The sequence below is a fragment of the Apis mellifera genome, linkage group LG5, assembly GCF_003254395.2.
Source record: "Apis mellifera strain DH4 linkage group LG5, Amel_HAv3.1, whole genome shotgun sequence".
Lineage (NCBI taxonomy): Eukaryota > Metazoa > Arthropoda > Insecta > Hymenoptera > Apidae > Apis > Apis mellifera.
Window position 1 is genome coordinate 8327695 of NC_037642.1, and position 18974 is coordinate 8346668.

General features: G+C 38.6%; 1 protein-coding gene across 3 annotated transcripts in view; it reads left to right on the forward strand.

Moving 5' to 3' along the window:
• LOC409818 (sodium/calcium exchanger 3) overlaps positions 1-18974 on the forward strand; it is a 96220-nt gene that overhangs the window by 39971 nt on the left and 37275 nt on the right. For 2 of the 3 annotated variants that reach the window (XM_026440945.1, XM_026440944.1), the window contains exons 4-5: positions 8600-8815; positions 16205-16369. In XM_026440945.1, the coding sequence (XP_026296730.1) occupies positions 8600-8815; positions 16205-16369 (381 nt within the window). The remainder of the gene's footprint in view (positions 1-8599; positions 8816-16204; positions 16370-18974) is intronic. The other variant, XM_026440946.1, reaches the window with a different exon arrangement.

An 18974-nucleotide genomic window follows, 5' to 3' on the forward strand; every position in this document is an offset into this window, starting at 1 on the left:
GATGAATTATTCCCCCTTCCCTTTTTTTCTCTTCCCCCTTTTTTTGCAAAAGGATGGTCGAATATGAATTATCGTTCGATCGACCGAGGGAGAATATTATTTTCCTTTCGAACGGGAAACGGTGCGAGTTGACAAAGTTGGGTCTAATTTCGCAAAGTAGCTACGAAACTCGGACACCATTAAGAGATCCTCTTCGAGGGGATCTTCTTTCTCTGTTTCAATGCTGTGTGTATACAGGGTGGCGCAAGCGAAAGAAGGATGACCTAAAAAGGACGAAATAAAAATCTCTGCTCTGATAGTTTGTCGCGATAACAGAAGTAATTCATACTTAAAAGGAATGGAAATCGCGACAGATCGAAAGATAATGATATTTGAATGATATTTTTTCGAAAATTCTTCACTTTGATCGATTGATAACAAAGAAAATTGTGACATGATCTGAAAAAATAAATCAGAAATATTAAATGTAAATCTTTTCCAGAAGTTCTTGAGAAATCTTTATTATCATGAACGGATCCATCCATCATCGTGTAATAAAGAGTACAATAAATAATTTATATACTCAAGACACTCAGACGCTTCGAATAAATCAATCAATCATCTCATAATTTGTCAAATTGAATCGTTCGAAATTAAAAACTCCTAACTTTATTAAATTAAATTTTCGAATTATCAAGTTCGATAAGAAAAAAAAAGAAGTACGAAGCCTTACTGTTTCAAACACGCTCACCCGGTACACGAATAGCACGAGTTACAACGATCTCGATACATAGCCGTTGGATACACATTCTCTTGCGGCTTATCTCTCCGAGTCGAGAAGCGAGGAGTTGGAAAACTGTTTCCGAAAGGATTTTCCGCGGTCCAAGAGTTTCAACAACTTGGAAGCAATTGTGCCCACCCTTAATTGCCGCTCGGCCTCGAGAACTCGAGCTTTCAACCGGGGAAAGGTTTCCCGGGGAAATTGAATCGAAACCCCGTTTCGATGGTTCGGACCTCGGCCTCGCTCGCGCCTTTCCAACGTCATCGATGAATATTCGAGCGCGGTCGGAGAGGGAAATGAAGATAAACGATGGGAACCTTTCACCGTTGACGCTTTTACGCGGCAGCTTCCTCGGTGGAAAAATGAATCCTCGAATCTGTGGCCGCCTCCATTCCGATTTCGATCGATCTTTGCTTAAGGAACGAGTAACTTTTATATGGACGATAATCGTTTTCTCGCGATTCGGTTTTATCATCATCCGTGAATCGAGGTGCAATTGTCGAGGAAGCGAAAACTCGAGTCGTTGCGATTTTTATTGACGTCACGTAGATTGATTTGTTCGAGCAGAGAGTTTTTATATTTAAAATTGAAGATTATCAAAACTCGATTTTAAGATGCAATATACGTATCGATAGTCGGGAAATGAGCTGATCTTGTTTGTTAGATTCGCAAGAGGTATCCGTTCTTTGAGCTTGCCTCTCCCAATCGATGCCATGCCAGTTCCGTGATATTATTAGTAATTTATCCTTTCGAAGCATTCATTGATCGTATCTCGAGCGCTTTTACATACCGACGTCTGTGATAAATTTTCGGGAACAAAAGTGTCGAATCAATTCGATGTAATTCCAGATAGAAATTCTAAAAACGCTTGATGAATGTATTATGCAACGATGCGTAATACGTAAGCGAGCATCAAAAGCTCGGTCGGTAAATAATGGAGGAGAGGGAAGTCGATGTGTTGCATCCCCCGCGTTCGATGTTTTAACGAGCATAAATACCTGATAAGTTGAGGGGGGAAGAGGAGGGTTTTTAATTAATTAACACAGGTGAAAAGTGCAGCGCCGTTTAACGTTGTCTGGTCGAAGCAACGTTTATAATTGAAAGGAACGAGAGAAAAGCGTTGCCGCATTCGCAGCGCCGCTTTCATGGCGCAACTAATTAGCCACGGTAGCGGTTAGGTTTCACGATGCGCCTAATACGTTTACGTCATTTTACGTGCATATAAGCGCCTCTCTATAGTTGCCGCGCGACGAAACCGCTCGATACTCCCAAAAATTGTGCTCCAGCGGATAAATTGAACTTGATCGATCAATCGTCCATCCATTTTTTTTGAAAATAATCCGTTTTCGAAGCTCGACTTCCAGAGAGATTTCAGATTTTTCAATTTGTAATAATGGTATTCAACACGTTATATTGTTCCATTTTTATTAATTTTTACGAAATTCTCTAATATTCGATAAACGTGATCGTTCGTATTAGAAAGATCGATCAATTTTCCAGTTACACTTTTATTTTTTCACATGTCGCGTAAAATTAACGTAATCAAAGAGACTTACTCTTATACTTTGATTAATTTAATCTATATATAAATACAATTAATCGTTCCTTTCAACATAATCAATTTAATTCATTTTTGCGAATTCGTATAAAATTCCTCCAACAGATAGAAACTAGTGGAGGCAGAAGAAGGTGAATAAATAATGGATCCGTCGTCAATTGACATAAACAATGATCGGACGCGAGAAACCGTAAAAGCGCATGCGTCTGTTCCGAAAGTTTTAGGAAGCTTGTAAATGCGCGCGTTCCTAAAATAGAAAAGATCAGTCCGAGGAGTGAAGCAACGTTCGTGTTTAATCTCGTAATCCACTTAGGATGCGGCAGCCGCGAGGCCGTTCTATTCAAAGGCCCGGATACACCGTTACTAACCCTTTAAATGCTTCAAACACCCGCGGGGGAATTTATTCGTTTTACGTATATGTATATATATGTATATGTAGGAGTCGAAATTTTTTCGATCGATTTCTCCTTCGTAATAAGGAAAGTTGGAGGACGCGAAATGACGAAAGGCGGGTGGATCCCGGAAAGGCGATAAATCGTCTTCGTATCTCGATCGATTAATCGATTTCTCCTTTTCCCTTCGTTTCCATTATTAATCTCGTTCCAAGCGATAAATCGTCCTGCTCGTTACGTTTGAGCACCTTTTTAATACGCTTCGCGGAAGGGGGGGGGGGGATGACTCGATCGTTTTTCGGAATCAACTCGATTATTTTCATCCATCTCTCTACCATCATCCGATATTGGAAACGATAAAATAGAAATATCAAGGTTTTCGTATTTAATTAGTGGGATTAATAAGGAAGATGAATCGAAGCTTGTGTGAATTTATAATAATTTTATTGTTTCTTCGACTAACGTTTGATGGAACTTTTAGTTTTGCGAAAAAAGAAAAGAGACAAAGTTTCGAAAATGTCGCGTTTTTGAAATGGCGAGATATTTTAATTTAACAAAAAAAAATAAGAAGCCATATATTATATTTCAAATTTAATTTTTCGATCATCATCATATTTCATTCCCCACTTTTTTTTTCACGAAACCAATTTTTCTATTTTTGTTTCGTTGGTCGACGATTGTCGCTCCTTTTCTCTCTCTCTCTCTCTCCTTCATTTTTTTTCCTCGATTTTATCTTCTTCCGCGATTCTCATTAAGCGGCGCTATTAAAAAGAGGGGCGGGACACGACCGTGACCCGATGGAGAGAGGGGGTGGAATCAGGGTGCGGTCGGGACCCTCGCAATTACGGCCACTGCCGGTTTCCCGGCTTCCCGGAAATTCGAGATATCGTGAATGATACAAATTCATCCCGGATATCCGGTGAAAAAAATAATCCCAAGTCGGGTGCAAACGAACCTACTGTTCAATCGGGATCAACAGTTCTCTCGAATTCCGTGTTAAATTCCGTTGTGCATTAAATGAAAAATCAGAGAGTCAAGTAATAATTGTATGCAAGAAGGGAAAAAACTTTGGAAAAAAAATTGACAAAGTACGATAACGTAAGAGAAGAAACATGAGAGAACAATTAATGAAAAATCTTTATTCGTTTATTTTCTCTCTAAATGAAGAAGAAAGTTTTAAAGAAAGTTTCTCCACGATATTCGACTAAGACGTTCTATTTTCTTTTCCCGAATTATTGCGGGATTGTCGTGTTTTTCTTTTTTACCAAGAGAGGGTAGAATTGTTCCTGGTGCAGGGGAAGGGTTTCCAAAAGGATGATAAATAGAAGCGTTTCTGGGTCGCGTTGAGGCCGGATGTTAGGCTGCTGACATTTCTAACGCGATTAAACGCGTTTACAACCATTGCTCGTAAATAACGGAGCTCAAATGTTGCCGCGAACGTTCGCCGCCAGAGCTTTGTTTTCCAAGCTTATTTCCGTCTAATAGGCGTTGCGTTTCTCTGCTCGTGTTTCAACCTGGTTTTGGGATAAATTGGATGATAATGATCGCGGAGTGAAACGTGGAATTACATATAGATATAAAGATTCAAAGATTCATTGGGTTTCGATAAAAGAAAAACTGATAAAAAGTGTCGTGAACGATGGAGGATCGGATTCGTTCCGTGCATTGCGGTTGTTGCAAATGGGAGGAAAAATTGGATAAAAAGCGGAGAGTTATTTTAAAGCTTGTTGAAATTAAATTATCGATTATATTTGAATAAATTCGCAATATTGGATGTTTAATAACTATACACTTCCGATGTAAAGTGTACGAATCAAATAACGAAAATAATTCTTTTTACATCTCATCTCGAGAAGATTGATCGATTAAGAGAGAGCAGCTCTTGCTTTCGATGAGAAGATTGATTTTAACTTTGGATCTCGACGAAGATTTTCTTTTTCTTTTTTTTTCCCCTCTCTCGATAATAGAGAAAAATTAAGCAGTGAACTGTGTTGCGACCTTTAGAAGAAGAAAGAAATTGATCATCATAACTCGACTGTGGATCATGACACACGAGAGAGGCGTAAACGAGCTGGAAAGGGCAACGAGGATTTTATTTTTCGATTGTATGGTGATAACCGAGGAAGGAGAGGAGCAGACCTCGCGACCTTTAACGTCCAACAACAAGTTCGTTACCTCCTGTTGAACGTCGTCGAGCTGTAAACGTGGAAATGGCAATGAAACCAACGATTCGTGAATCGTCTTCGAAGCGAAACTCTCGATGGAATTCGAGAAGCAAAACGGAAGTTTCGAGACCATGGATGAAAAAAAGAAAAAGAAAAACACGCGTGTCGAGAAATCGAAATCGAAAAATTGGAGAATATATCAGCAGATTCGTGAGAGGATTGGTTTCGCGCACGAAACCAGCTTTTTCAACGGGATAAGAAGCTTCTTCTTCGAGGAACGGGATGATGCTAAAAGCCGCGAATGGAATAATATTTTGGCTGAGATTCCATGGAATTTCGAGCCCCTTGCGTATAGGAAAATTCCTCGAAATCGCGTTGCAAGAAATAACTGACACAAAAACACACATCCTTTTTTTTTTTATCAGAAATATAAACAGATCTCATATTTGCAAGTTTCTTGCTCCATTTTTTTTTCAATATCGTGAGCTTTCCTCGGTGACTACATCGATAAATATATTGTTATTTCTAAATAAAACTTTATTGATATTAATTATTTTGACAGGATTGATAAAAACTTATGTTTCACAAATTATGAATTATTCTACTCGTGTGAAAATAAATCGAGGAAAGGGAATAATTTTCTCGCGTGAGAAAATCAAGATATTCATCGATAATACGATTAAAAGCACGAATAAAATTCTATTATTAATACAACTAATAATACTAATCAAATTCGTTTGAACCTTTTGCTCGTATTATCCTTGTGATATATATAAAAGAAAAGACATTTTAAATATAGTCGTTGAGCAGATAGACTGCGGATGACGTAAAATCGATCTTTCGTCGATACGACGTGGTGCGTGTCTTTAATCACTTGGTACGTCACGACGATGAAACGACGACGACGACGACGAGAAAAATGTTATTTTCAAAGAATGGACGAGGGGAAAGAAAGTCCAGCCGGATAGAATAACCGATGAAACGAACGGGAATTCGAAGAATTTTATCTGAATTACGAGGGAGACGAGAGATGGCGAAAGATTGAAGGCTCGTTGAGGGGATGAAGAAGATGGATAAAAGGACGGATGGAACGATACCGAGTCATAGAAATAGAAATTTAACAATTGGTTTCCATTCGAATTCGGGAATTGCGAGAGAATGAGGATCGAATTTATCGTTTTAATACTCGTACAATTTTTTAAACAACTCTATATATTTCCTGTATATATTATATAATATCTTGAATATCTTCGAGAGATAACGACTCGAGATAGCACATCTACCGCACGTTTTACTTTTTTTCTTTTTTTTATGGAATTTATGTTTCATTTAGCAGCTCATCCCTCCATTTGTTTGGATATTCCGTTGTTCATGTGCGAGTAAAGAGGTGGCGAGCGAGGAGATGAAAAGTTATGCGTTCGTGATTTATGAATTTAGATTTGGAAATAAAGGAATAAAAACTTCCCTTATATCTTAAATCTATTGTATTTTATAATTTCATCGTGTATTTTTAACGTGATACGAAAAGGAATATCACGAATTGATCGAGTTTTTATGGTGAATTTAATTTAATCGCGAATTATTTTATCTCGATGTGGCAAAAATTTGGATACAAAACAATCGACGTGGAACAAATATCGGACGGTCCATCACGTTGCAAAACGGACAATCAGTCTTGTAAATCGCGTGTCGGTTGTTTGCTCGGTAAACTCTCCATCGATTATCCTGGATTTGCGTGATAGTGTTCGATCCCCGTGCACTTGCGCTCGCCGTGTAATAGTTATCTACGATATCAAACATCTGAACAACGGCCGTTCTCCCTTAAATAAAGGAGATAGAGATCGAGAGAACAAGTAGTAACAGGTAAATCGAATTAACGCACGGAACGAAAAGCCTCGTTCGAGCCTTCTGGGAACTTTCCAACAAACATCGGCCGTAAAATCGCGAGGTTTATGTACGAATTTTTCCTTTCTCCGTTTATGCAACGACTTGAACAGAAATTTTAAAACGAACCTTGTTTCCAATATCGCGATTTTGTCGATCTTATTTAAAAAAAAAGTGTGTAAAACTGATTTGTTACAGCGAAACGAGTTCGAGTAAATTTCCTCGAAAACGTATATTTTATTTAAAAATTCATCATCGTTTCATTCTACAATTCTTCTCCTTTTATAAATTTACGATAATCGCGCAACATCTCCACAAAGATAAATAAATTTTGTACTCCTTTATTTCCAAATCTAAATTCATAAATCATGAACGCATAACTTTTCATCTCCTCGCTCGCCATCTTTACTCGCACAATGAAACAAATGGAGGGATGAGCTGCTGAAATGAAACATAAATTTCCGTAAAAAAAAAAAAAAAAATAAAACGCGCAGTAGATGTGCTATCGAGTCGTTAATCCCTTCCTTAAAGATACTCGAGATATTATAAGAGATGCATAAATTTTTAATTATTTAATCAAACTCGTGGAGAGCCAACATTTCCCTCATCACTCCTCGTTTCCATCATCATCTTTTCACCTCTCTCAAATCTTCCTACAATATGACGATAATTATTAACGTATACGAAACACTTAAAATTTTTAAAATCGTTTAATCAAGAACAAACTTCATTTCTTTATTCTTTCCACGATAAAAAAAAGAAAAGAAAAGAAACAACTGTCTCTTCTTTCCTTCCCTACGATATTTTTCTCCGCGCAGATTCTTCTCCTCCGCAAGAAAGGAAATTCTCCGTGACGCAACACGCGCCGAAATCGATATGACAATCTTTCGAACCGATGTGCGCATTCTAAGCCGATGATAAATGCATTCGCCCGATACGCGAATCGTGTACACACGCAAACGATCGTATTTCACGTCGTGGAGGAAATGAGTTCGTTTTGCATCGGGGAACTTGTATTGAATTAAGGGATGAATGGATGTGAAGAGAGAGAGAGAACGAAGGAATAGGAAAAAAAGAACGAAAGAGAGCACATTGGAATTCGATGGTGGATTTTGTTCCATCCGGTTACCCGAACGCAGCTAACGAGAACAATATTTAAAACTCTCGTTTCGAAAATTCGAACTGACCAACTGTGTAAATAACTTTGCATCGAAATCTCGTGTGAAATTTACTTCTGAATGATTATTATCGTTGCTCGATTTAGATTAGAATTAAATTCCCCTATTGATAAGCATCCATTTGTATTCCCAGCTTCTTCTTCTTCGTTATTCGTTGCTCTATCAATTTAGTTTTTGTGCAACGATGTATCTTGTTGTAGAAAGAGCATTACCCAATATTTATTCGATGGTGTACGCTCGAATATATTTGTATGAAACGAGAATGAAGAGGAATATAGAGTTCAGAGTATAAATCAGTATATAAAAATTGACAATTCGTAACGTAATTCATGCTAGAGAATTAGTTAGCTACGAATATATAAGTAGTAAGTATCGATAAGAAATTGACGCTCAAGTGGTGACAGCCGATGTATGGTCAGACTTTTGGCGAATTAGCATTGGAGCCTGGTGTGCTTTGTACACGGGCATAATTCAATTGATTTTCTTTGCATTCTGTAAACGGCATTTCTTGAAATTTTGTTTCTAATTCGACGAACGAATAAACTAATACAACTCGTTCGAATTTCGAGTTTACGTTCCTTTTTCTTCGCATAACAAGTTTCGACCATACACTCGGCAATGGTGGAATTTTTCTGGAACATTGGATGAAACTAGTTGATCAGCGAGTCTGTACGATCTGTTTTCAGCCGAGGCAGGGATCGCAGTAGCGGCGGAAATGAAGCAGCCGGAGGAGCGGACCGCCGAGGAAAAAATGGCGTTGCTCGGGAAACCGAAGTTGGGCGAGGTGTTCAGGGCACAGATACGGATCAAAGAGTCGAAGGAGTTCAAGAATACCGTGGACAAACTGGTGCAAAGGGCCAACGCTTCCATACTGCTTGGTGAGTCGATACTTTTTTTTTTCTTCTCCGATTTAAAAAATTCCCTCGAGACTTTTTCTCGAAGACTCGTTCGAGAAGAAGTTTGAACGATTTCAATTTTCAATTTCTCGCGTACTTTTCTTTTTTTTCAAAAGATCTTTTCTCCTTCGTCTTCGCTAACTCTTCTCTCGCCGACCATTTCCAATTTTCTCGTCCTCTTTATATATATTCTTTATAATTTTGGAAATTAACTTCTCAGTTCCTTTCCGCTTATTTTAAAAATGGACGTTTTACGGGGTGAAACAGGGTTGGAGAACTGGATTCTCCGAGGACTACTTTATTCCCTCCAACAGGCGAGACAGCCTGTTTTCTTCCTTGATCCTCCAGCGAATTTTATCATTTCAGTTCTCTCTTATTTTCCACCACTGCATTATCCACCGCTTCAAATCCTCCTTATTGTACCACTCGAGTGTAAATTTGCCCGTGAACAGGCCTTGATTAAAACGGGACAGGCCGAGAAACTGTTCCACCGGCGAAAGGAAACAAACGGAATCGCGCTTAAGACTGCGCCTGATGAAGGACAATTAGAAAGGAAGAATACATCCATTTTTACCAGCTTTTCTTTTTTGGCCTCGATCTTCGCTATTTCTCTCTTTTTAAACATTTTTTTTTGTTAAACATTTAACGAGATGATGAAATTTTTATTCAATATTTGATCTCCTCCTCCTCCTCCTCCTTCAAAATTTTTATCTTTCTTATCTTTTTATTTCCATGTTATTTGCGTCGATTAAACGGAGCGAAAGAGAAACACGGCGATAAGAAATTATCTGTATATATATATTTCCTGGCTAATAGAATCCAATAATGTACGGCTTATTGCTTTTGGAGAAGGAAGAATCGGCCGTGTCGGGAAAAGGTCGAGAAAAATCTCTTCCGTCAGCTGGATCGGACTACCGTGGCCAATCGAGTTATCCGCGTCGTTGGCGAAAGTACCCTAATCCTAATATTTGCACAGGCTGTCGGAATGGACGGCCACACGTGACACTAATCGCGCTCGTGTTTGTGACTCTGTACATCATTAGATAAAAATACGGAATGAACTGGAAAAATTAGAGGAAAAGTGTAATATTTAATTTTTAAAACGCGAACGAACATTTTATGTCTTAAAAAGAAAAAGAAATTGTTTCGTCCATTATCCTTTTTAAAATTAATATTTCGATTGATCCGTGAACATAATTCGTTTGTGATTAACCATTGATCCAAAGATGATCCTTTAATCGAATTTCCATTCTTTTCTCCTTTTTCTTCTTTTTAATTTCGATATTTCGTCCATCTTTCGTTTCTTTTAATTCGTAAACGAACGAATCTCTCTCTTCATCCATTCTATCTATATATAATTTCAGAGAAAATATTCAAACGAGATTAAAATATCGAGAGAGATTAAAATCTAAACACTGTGCGCGGGAACTCGGTAAACGCGCAAACTTGTTCCGTTAAAACCTTGAGTCTTAAAGTTGGATTACCGGGGTGGAAACGAAATTCGAGCGAGCTTTTTCCAAGGCCGAAGAACGAAGAAAGAATTCGTATTATTTTTCTCTCCCACCCTCCCTTTCTTCTTCTGCGAATCTTTTTAATCCTCGCCTCTAATCCTCGAGCTTCGCTTCGTATTGCATATGTATTACAACGCGAAAAGATGGGGTCGTGAAAGGGCTACTTGGTTTCCGCTCCATTTCACTTGTTCGATATTACATTCGAGATCAGTGTCCCGTTATATTGAGTTCCAAACTTGGATCCTGTCGCAAGAGCGAGAGGAGGGGATGATGAGGAGGTTGAGTTAACGCAGAGTCCAGGAACGGGAAGTCGAGAGAAGGAGAACTGCCTTGGTGAATCGGCATCCTTCTATCGCGCGCGAGAAGATTCCTTTTGTTCGACGCCCGTTTTGCATTTCACGGTTTGCATCCTCCCTTTTGTCGAGAAGAAAATCACCGGGGACGCGCCTTCTTTGCGATGACGCGTCTTCCTTTCGAAGCTTCCCCCTCCTCGCTCGCCCTGTCTCGAGAGATCGTTCGAATTCAGCTTTTCCATCGGCCGATGGAAATTCTGGAGGAGGAAGGAGAAACGAAACAAGGAAGGGAAGCGTCGAAATTAATGGATTCCTCGAGATGAGGAGAATCGACTTTGCAGTCCGACGAAGAAAAGAAACGGAATTCTGTGGCGCGTTTCCGAGGCGTCCGATTGATTTATTGGCTGGCAATGTGTCTATCGAGTCGAAGAGGGGAGGACATCTTCGTTAATCGAGCTCTGTCCGATCTAATTCCGCGAGTGGAATCGTGCTCGAGCGTGACATTGCCGTTCGAGCCGATTGAGCCGGCGAATCCTCGAGCATTTGTCAACCCTATCGGAAGATATTTCGCGATGATATCTTAAAGCGGATGGAAGAATTTTTATCTCGATCCGATTCCTTCGTTCTGGATCGAATTAAGGATAAGAAGAGGAATCGAAGAATTCGGTGTAATGTTGAATGAAAGCAAAAATGGGAAAATTAACCCGTGATCCTTTCCCATTAGTTAGTTTGTTACGGTTAACATATTCAAATAAATTTCAAGGTATTATTAACCCCGTCGCAGCCACCGTGTTTCGGAATGTTTATATAATCGGGACGTTTGCAAGATGACATTACGTTAACTAGTTGAAATGAAAATGAAATTCAAATGGAATTCCAAATGTTAACCTCGTTCGAATTCAGTTTTAAGATCGTTCAATTTTTATTTTTAAATCCTACGCCAAATATCGAAATATAGCGAAGAGGATGATTTTTGCATCGTAAATTTTCGAAGAGAAATCACTTTCCAATTTTTCGTGAACAATGCTAAGAAGAAAGAAATTAATCGAAGACTTTAGGTATTATTGGAGATCTAATACGATTGCCTGATATTCGTGCGATATTAGCCGACATTAGCCGATATTACTCGATGTTGCCCGATGATAACCGATGATACCCGATGTTGTCCACAATTACTCGAACGTTGTTCTACCCGTAAAGACAATTGCTGAATAGCACTGGCTTAAAGCACCGGTCTTGAACCGCCATTTCATTAATTTTGCATTACATCTCAATATTGTCCTTAATATTGTTCTCGTCAAGTGGTCGTGCCCAAGAAACGAACGATACATACGTAGCAAATTCGATTAAATCGTAATTGAAGAACGATGCTCGTGCTCAGGTCAAGCATAAAGTAGAACGCGCTAACTGTCCAGTGAAATGAACCAATCATCTCCCCTACACGCGTGTACAAGGAAGGAATAGTTGCATTTTTCCTCGAATGAATCACTTAACCCTCGCGTACTGAACCATTTCTTTAAACTAATCTGTTTCTGTTTTCAATTTTATCCGGATAATATAGTTTAATTTTATCCATCATTTCATATTGGAATATACGAAGGAATTAACAATAATTTGCATACAATAATATTGATCAATTCATGTGTTTATGTATTTTATACAATTATATTTCATCTTTCCTCAAAAAAAGAAAAGAAAAGAAAAATAACGATGTACAAAATTCCATTTGCCAAATTCCTTATCTTCAACAATAATATATATATGATAAGTTTTACTCATGATAATTCCAACAATGGCAAAATACGGCGAATTTATCTCTGTCTGTTAATGAAATTATCCGATAAAGAGATTCACACCGAGTAAGGGAACTTTCCTCTAACGATTTCGATTCGAAGACGTATAGCTCGAAATACTGTGCACTCGGTGTAACATCGCAACCAGGCGGCTTACTATCGAGAAGTTGCTCGGCGCGACCGCTTTAAATGTAAATTCGCAAAGCGTATCCACACGTGGAAGTGGATTCCACGAATCTGTCTCCGCGCGGGAATCTCCTTCAGGATTTCCAGCAGCTGCTCATTGAATCTCGTTTGAAAATCGAGATCGCAACATCGTAATTTTTGACAGGCGTCGAACGTTCGTCATTATCTCGGTTGAAAAAGTGAAGTGGAATGGATTATTTCAACATGTGTATACATATATATATATATCCTGTATAAACTTTGATCTTGTTTTTCCCTCGTTGCGATTTTTCTCCCCGCAGAAACACCGTATTGAAATTCAGATTAAGCATTGACAGAGAGAAAACGAAAATGCAAAAATATCGAAAATACGTCGGAAAATATCTATGGAAAAATTCTACGCTCTGGTGGAAAAAAAAAAGGAAAAAGGAAAAAGAATGCAAATTTTCGAAACGTTTCGAGATTCCAACCGAGTTCAGATTTCGTTCGTCGATCGAATTAGCGAGCGAGTGATTTATTTGAACGTCGGACGACTAAAAATTCGTCACTAAGAATTAGCGAGAAACTCTTCTTCTGGCAAGTTTTCGAGTGAATGACCCTTTGTGGCGATGGTTTTTATTCGAGTCGAAAAATAAAAGAGACGAAGAGAGGGGAGGGGAAAGGGAAAGAATTGGCATCCTTTGTGCACTCACCCCAACCTGCCTTCGGGCAAGTTAATTTTAAACTCAAAGGTGCGAGCCGTCGGTCTGCCGCCTTTAATGCGTTCGATTCCATTTATTTTACGATAGACGATTTTCGAATCAATTCTTCTCTTTGAGTTTTCGTTCGATTCATTGATCGGCAGCCCTTTGAATCGAAGCTTGCTTGGAAATGGATTCGTTTATTCAAAATTATAATTAAATTAAGAATTATAATTTAAACAAAAAAAGAAAGAAAACCCAAGTGTGGAATAATTAAATTTTTCGATTAAAAAAATTTTCAATTACTCCAAGTAATTAACGTTGAATTCTCGAATAACGAAACAACGTTCCTCTTGAAATCATGGAGCAGAATTCCATAACACTTACGGTACACGCTCATTCTCTTCCACTCTCTCTTCGAAAGAATAAAAGATTTTTAAAACACGAAGGGGATGGAATACCCGTTTCGCGAGATTGGCCATCGTTGGTAATCTCACGCGAGGGGATCCACGCGTAACAATGAACAAGCGGGGAAATCTTTTCGAAATGCTTCTCCTCGAGCGAGGATTTCCATCGTGAAACGAATCATTAAATCTTTGGAGAGCGGGGAGGAGTCGTCTCGCGTTTTCCGCAAGAAACTGTGACCCACATCCGCGGCCAAAGTCCTTGCGAGACATGTCCTTGCGAGATCCCAGTTTTATCCTCCGTTTGACACCGGTTCAAGCGTTTTTCTTCCCTCCTTTCTTTTCGTATATCGCGTATATTTGAAATTAATAGTTTTTCCTCCTCCTTACGTTTTATTCTTCTCCTTTTTCTTTTTTTTTTCTTTTTCAACTCGTTGCGTTTTCCACGGACGAATTACAATTACAATTATTCGTTACTTAATTAAGCTTTCTGTCTCGACGAAGATATTTGATGAAATTTTTCTCGAAGCGTTTATTTGTCCATTTGTTAATTTTCGAGCACAATAAAAGATTCGATAGTATGAATTTACGATATCTGAGATGAAAATGTAGGAGGATAACGATGAGATAATGGAAACTTTTACGACGGGCCTAAAATAAAACGGTTAATAAAAATTTCGTTAAGTCTGTCGAGTTATGAAAAAAGTAGAAGAGGGAGTATTCTTTGGGAGTAAGTGGCGTGCAGGCTTTTTTTTTTTCGTACGTTTAACTAAATATCGACCGGGTAAAAAGCGTAAATACCCGAGAAACGAGCGGAGGAAAGTTGCATAACTTGTCCGGAATTTTATTATTAAAAAGAACCCCTCTCTTGGTTTATAACCAAGAGCTTTGATAGTTTCCTCCCTTCCCTCGTGATTCCGCCATTTCTGGCCTTCCTCTTCCTCTCGCGTCGATAACGGGAATAATTGATAATCGAGGAGCAATGCGTTATTCGGTACAATCTTGAAAAATTACATTGGGACGAGGTAAACGAAGTGGCACGCTTTTCGAAACGTTAAGTGGAAATTATTGCCTGTATCGAAATCGATACGTGAAACTCGAACTCGTTTTATCACAGATACACGATCTCGTTACCTGAATTTATTTCACGGCGTCGTAATCGAAACTTGCCAATTATCCAGCAGAGAAAGATATAAATTAATCAACGAGGGAAATTCGATTCGTGGAAGGATCTAATGCATCCCTCGAAACATCCCTCTTTTCTTAAGAATTATCCACTTCTCCATTGTATTTAATTTATAGCCGAGATAATAAGAGAGAGAAATAAGAAATTGTCAACGAGACAATTTACACGTAAAAAGGTTCATCGACTCCCAAATTCCTCCTCTTTCCTTGGCTGCGACTCAACGCGATTACGGCCAAATCACCTCTTCTTCCCATTTCACGTTCTTACAACTTTCTCCTAATTTTATACCATCTAATTTCCAATAAATCTAAATCCATTTTATTCCTTATTTACCAAAGATAATCTTTTCTCCAAGCTGGAAGAATTGGAAGAGTAATTAATAATAAGTGGTGTAATGTTGACAAGCATAATTTCCAATATCTTAAATCCATTTTATTCTTTATTTGCCAAGTTGGAAGAATTATAAGAGTAATTAATAATGATGATACGAGTGGTGTAATGTTGATGACAGACACCATCTAATTTTCAATACTTTAAATTTATTTTATTCTTTATTTACCAAAGATAATCTTTTCCCCAAGCTGGAAGAATTGGAAGAGTAATTAATAATAAGTGGTGTAATGTTAACAAGCATCTAATTTTCAATACCCTAAATCCACTTTATTCTTTATTTACCAAAGATAATCCCCAAGCTGGAAGAATTGGAAAAGTAATTAATAATAAGTAGTGTAATGTTGACAGGCACCACCTAATTTCCAATATCCTAAATCCACTTTATTTTTTATTTTCCAAAGATAATCTCTAAAGATTTCCCTAAGCTGGAAGAATAAATTAATAATAATTGTATGGTGTAATATTGACAGACACCAGTTGGAAGGAACAGTTCACCAGTTCTAATTTCCAATATTTTAAATCTATTTTATTCTTTATTTACCAAAGATAATCATTTCCCCAAGTTGGAAGAATTGGAAGAGTAATTAATAATAAGTGGTGTAATGTTAACAAGCATCTAATTTTCAATACCCTAAATCCACTTTATTCTTTATATATTATTGGAAGAATTGAAAGAGTAATTAATAAGTGGTGTAATGTTGACAGGCATCACCTAATTTCCAATATCCTAAATCCACTTTATTCTTTATTTTCCAAAGATAATCCCTAAAGATTTCCCTAGCTGGAAGAATTGGAAGAATAAATTAATAATAATCGAGTAGTATAATGTTAACCACCTAAACCATCACTTAATTTCCAATACCTTAAATCCACTTTATTCTTTATTCCTCAAGCTGGAAGAATTGAAAGAGTAATTAATAATAATCGAGTGGTGTAATGTTGACAGGCACCAGTTCCTGGAAGGAACAGTTCACGGAGGCATTGACGGTGAGCGGCGGCGACGAGGACGACGAGGGCGGCGGGGAACCAGCGGCGCCGTCCACCTTGGACTATCTGATGCACGGCGTGACGATATTGTGGAAAGTGTTGTTCGCGTTCGTTCCGCCCACGGGTAAGTTGTGCTCTTTCCAGATGTCGAACGAACGCTCTTCCCATCCTAGAGGAGGGGATGGGGGAGAAGAAAGAGGGGCGAGTTAGGTCGGAGGTTGCGGTGCTGCATCTGGCACGCCGTGCAACTTGTGTTTATCAACACTGGCGAGCGAGATACGAGGCCAGCTTATGCTCGAGCGAATATAAACTACGAGCGAAATATTTTTCGCGCAACCCGTTGCCTTCTCGAACGCGTAATTAAATAAATTAAAAGTTGGTCCGTGGTTACGCCTTGTTTACGGTTAAATGAAAGCGGGATAAAGGGTTGGGCAGAGAATATAAATTGAACCTCGTTTGATAGAAATTTGTTGCCGAAATATGTCGGTCGTTTCATCGAGATAAAAGTTATTTATCGCGTGTTATCGTCGGCGAGTTGATCAAGCATTGCGTATTAGATTGATCGCTCGAGCCAACGAATAATTATTATTATAACGAACTTCCTTTAATCGATCCTTTAATTAATAACGTTATCACTCGTTATACTCGACTAGATCGGATATAACGCGATTTTTTTTCCATAAAATTTATTATTCGAAACATGAACAATTCTTGCTGCGCAAGAATTACTTTGAAGATAAATTAAGTTTAACGAAGTACGTTAAAAATAGTTTTATATCGGTTCTCCTCTGGAAAAACTCTTTTTGAAGAAGTGCACGAAATCACGATACAAGATTCTGGCGATCTTTCATCGTTCCCACGGAAGAATCTGCACGATTGCAAGGATGATGTGAGAAGTCATTCCCTCTCTCGCGAGAAGATGTTACACGCGGACAGATATAGTGAATTACAGGGACGTGTATCGCGCCGACAAACGTTGTGAACGTGACTGCGAAGCGGATACCTTTACTTGAAGGAAAAGGACACCCACGGGAAATGGAAATTGAGTTTTCTCCGTGGACCGTATTTATTTATTTACCTTTTAAATTCTAACCAGGCTAACTTCTTTTCTCCTCTTCCTTAACGCCATTGTTTCTTCCGTTCTACAGAGCTCGCGATATTGTTGAAAGGAAGAGAGAAGTTTCGTCTCGAAACGAAGAGAGGGATAGGGGTTGATTAAAAGTTGTCCGATTATCGTTGACCTCCATCACTGGCCACTGGTTCGAACAGCGGACGGAACTAATCAGCAGTTTCCACTCGCGACTAGGAATTTAACTACTGTCTCTCTTAGTTTTAAAACCTACGACCAAGAATTTTCTTTCGGAGGAAAGTTCATCCAAAATCAACATCGGCCATCCTTCGTTTTCGAATTGATACGAATTCATTTAAAAAAAACGGTATTTCGATATTTAATGAATTCTCTCGCAACTTAGTTTTAAAACCTACGACGAAGAATTTTCTTTCGGAAGCTGAAGAAAAGTTTTCGTTCGTCCAAAATCAACATCCTTCGTTTTCGAATTGATACGAATTCATTTAAAAAAAACGGTATTTCGATATTTAATGAATTCTCTCGTAACTTAGTTTTAAAATCTACGACCAAAAATTTTCTTTCGGAAGCTGGAGGAAAGTTCGTCCAAAATCAACATCGGCCATCCTTCGTTTTCGAATTGATACGAATTCATTTAAAAAAAAAAACGGTATTTCGATATTTAATGAATTCTCGTCAGCCTGCAATTCAAATATTTCAAAAAGTTGGGCGAATAACGCGCGAATAAAGGTAACATAATTTACGAGCACGGCAAAGGAGGAAGGGTGGACGGAGAATTATTTAAAGCCGGGGGAGATTAAACACCATCCTCTCTCTTTCTCTCTTTTCCCTCTCCCTGTCAAATTGCAGATAAATAATCGAATCGCGATCCGATAATCGCGAAATGGGCGATTTTCGCGTTGGCTCGATCCAATAAAGAGGGAGGGGGGCGTTCGATTAATTTCCATCCAAAAGCCTCCCCCTTCCATACTTTTGCGCGCGAAAACGAGCGAAACGAATCGTTAACGCGATTTTCCCGTTCCGCGCGAAGGAATAAAAAAAACGGGAAAGCCGGCGGTCAACGATATTTGCCTCGCGTGTAAAAAGAGATCGACGTCGGCCAACGTTTTTTGATCGCGCGATTCGTTGGAAAATTTCGCGTATTTCCCTCCCCTTTTTTTCTTTTTTTTTAACGAAATATCGGGTCGTATAAGCGCCGTTAATTTATACCGAAATTCCATTCCATCGTTCGCGTTTCGGGATGGGGAAGAAAAATTTCCAAAGAAATAAAAATTCGATCGGTTTAAATATACGTACGCACAGATGGTTGTGAAGCGTCTGTCGCGTTCGATTCGATTCGATAATGGGTGAAGAGAAATGGGAAGCGACGAGATCGATCGATGGAACGGCGTGGAGTTGAAACGAAAGAGGTGAAACAATGGTGAATGAAAATTATTTTTCCTTTCTTATCGTCCACCGTCTTCCTTTCCTAACCGGTTTTTTTTAACTTTGATAGATGAAACGTTGCAATCGTGTTTAGAGAATTATTAATTTTTTTTTTTTTTTTTTTTTACAAAAATATCTCCGCTTAACGAATCCTCTTCCTTTCCCCGAGGAACTCTTTAAATTTTCACCGAGGCTCTCCCGCGAAAAAGAAGACGCG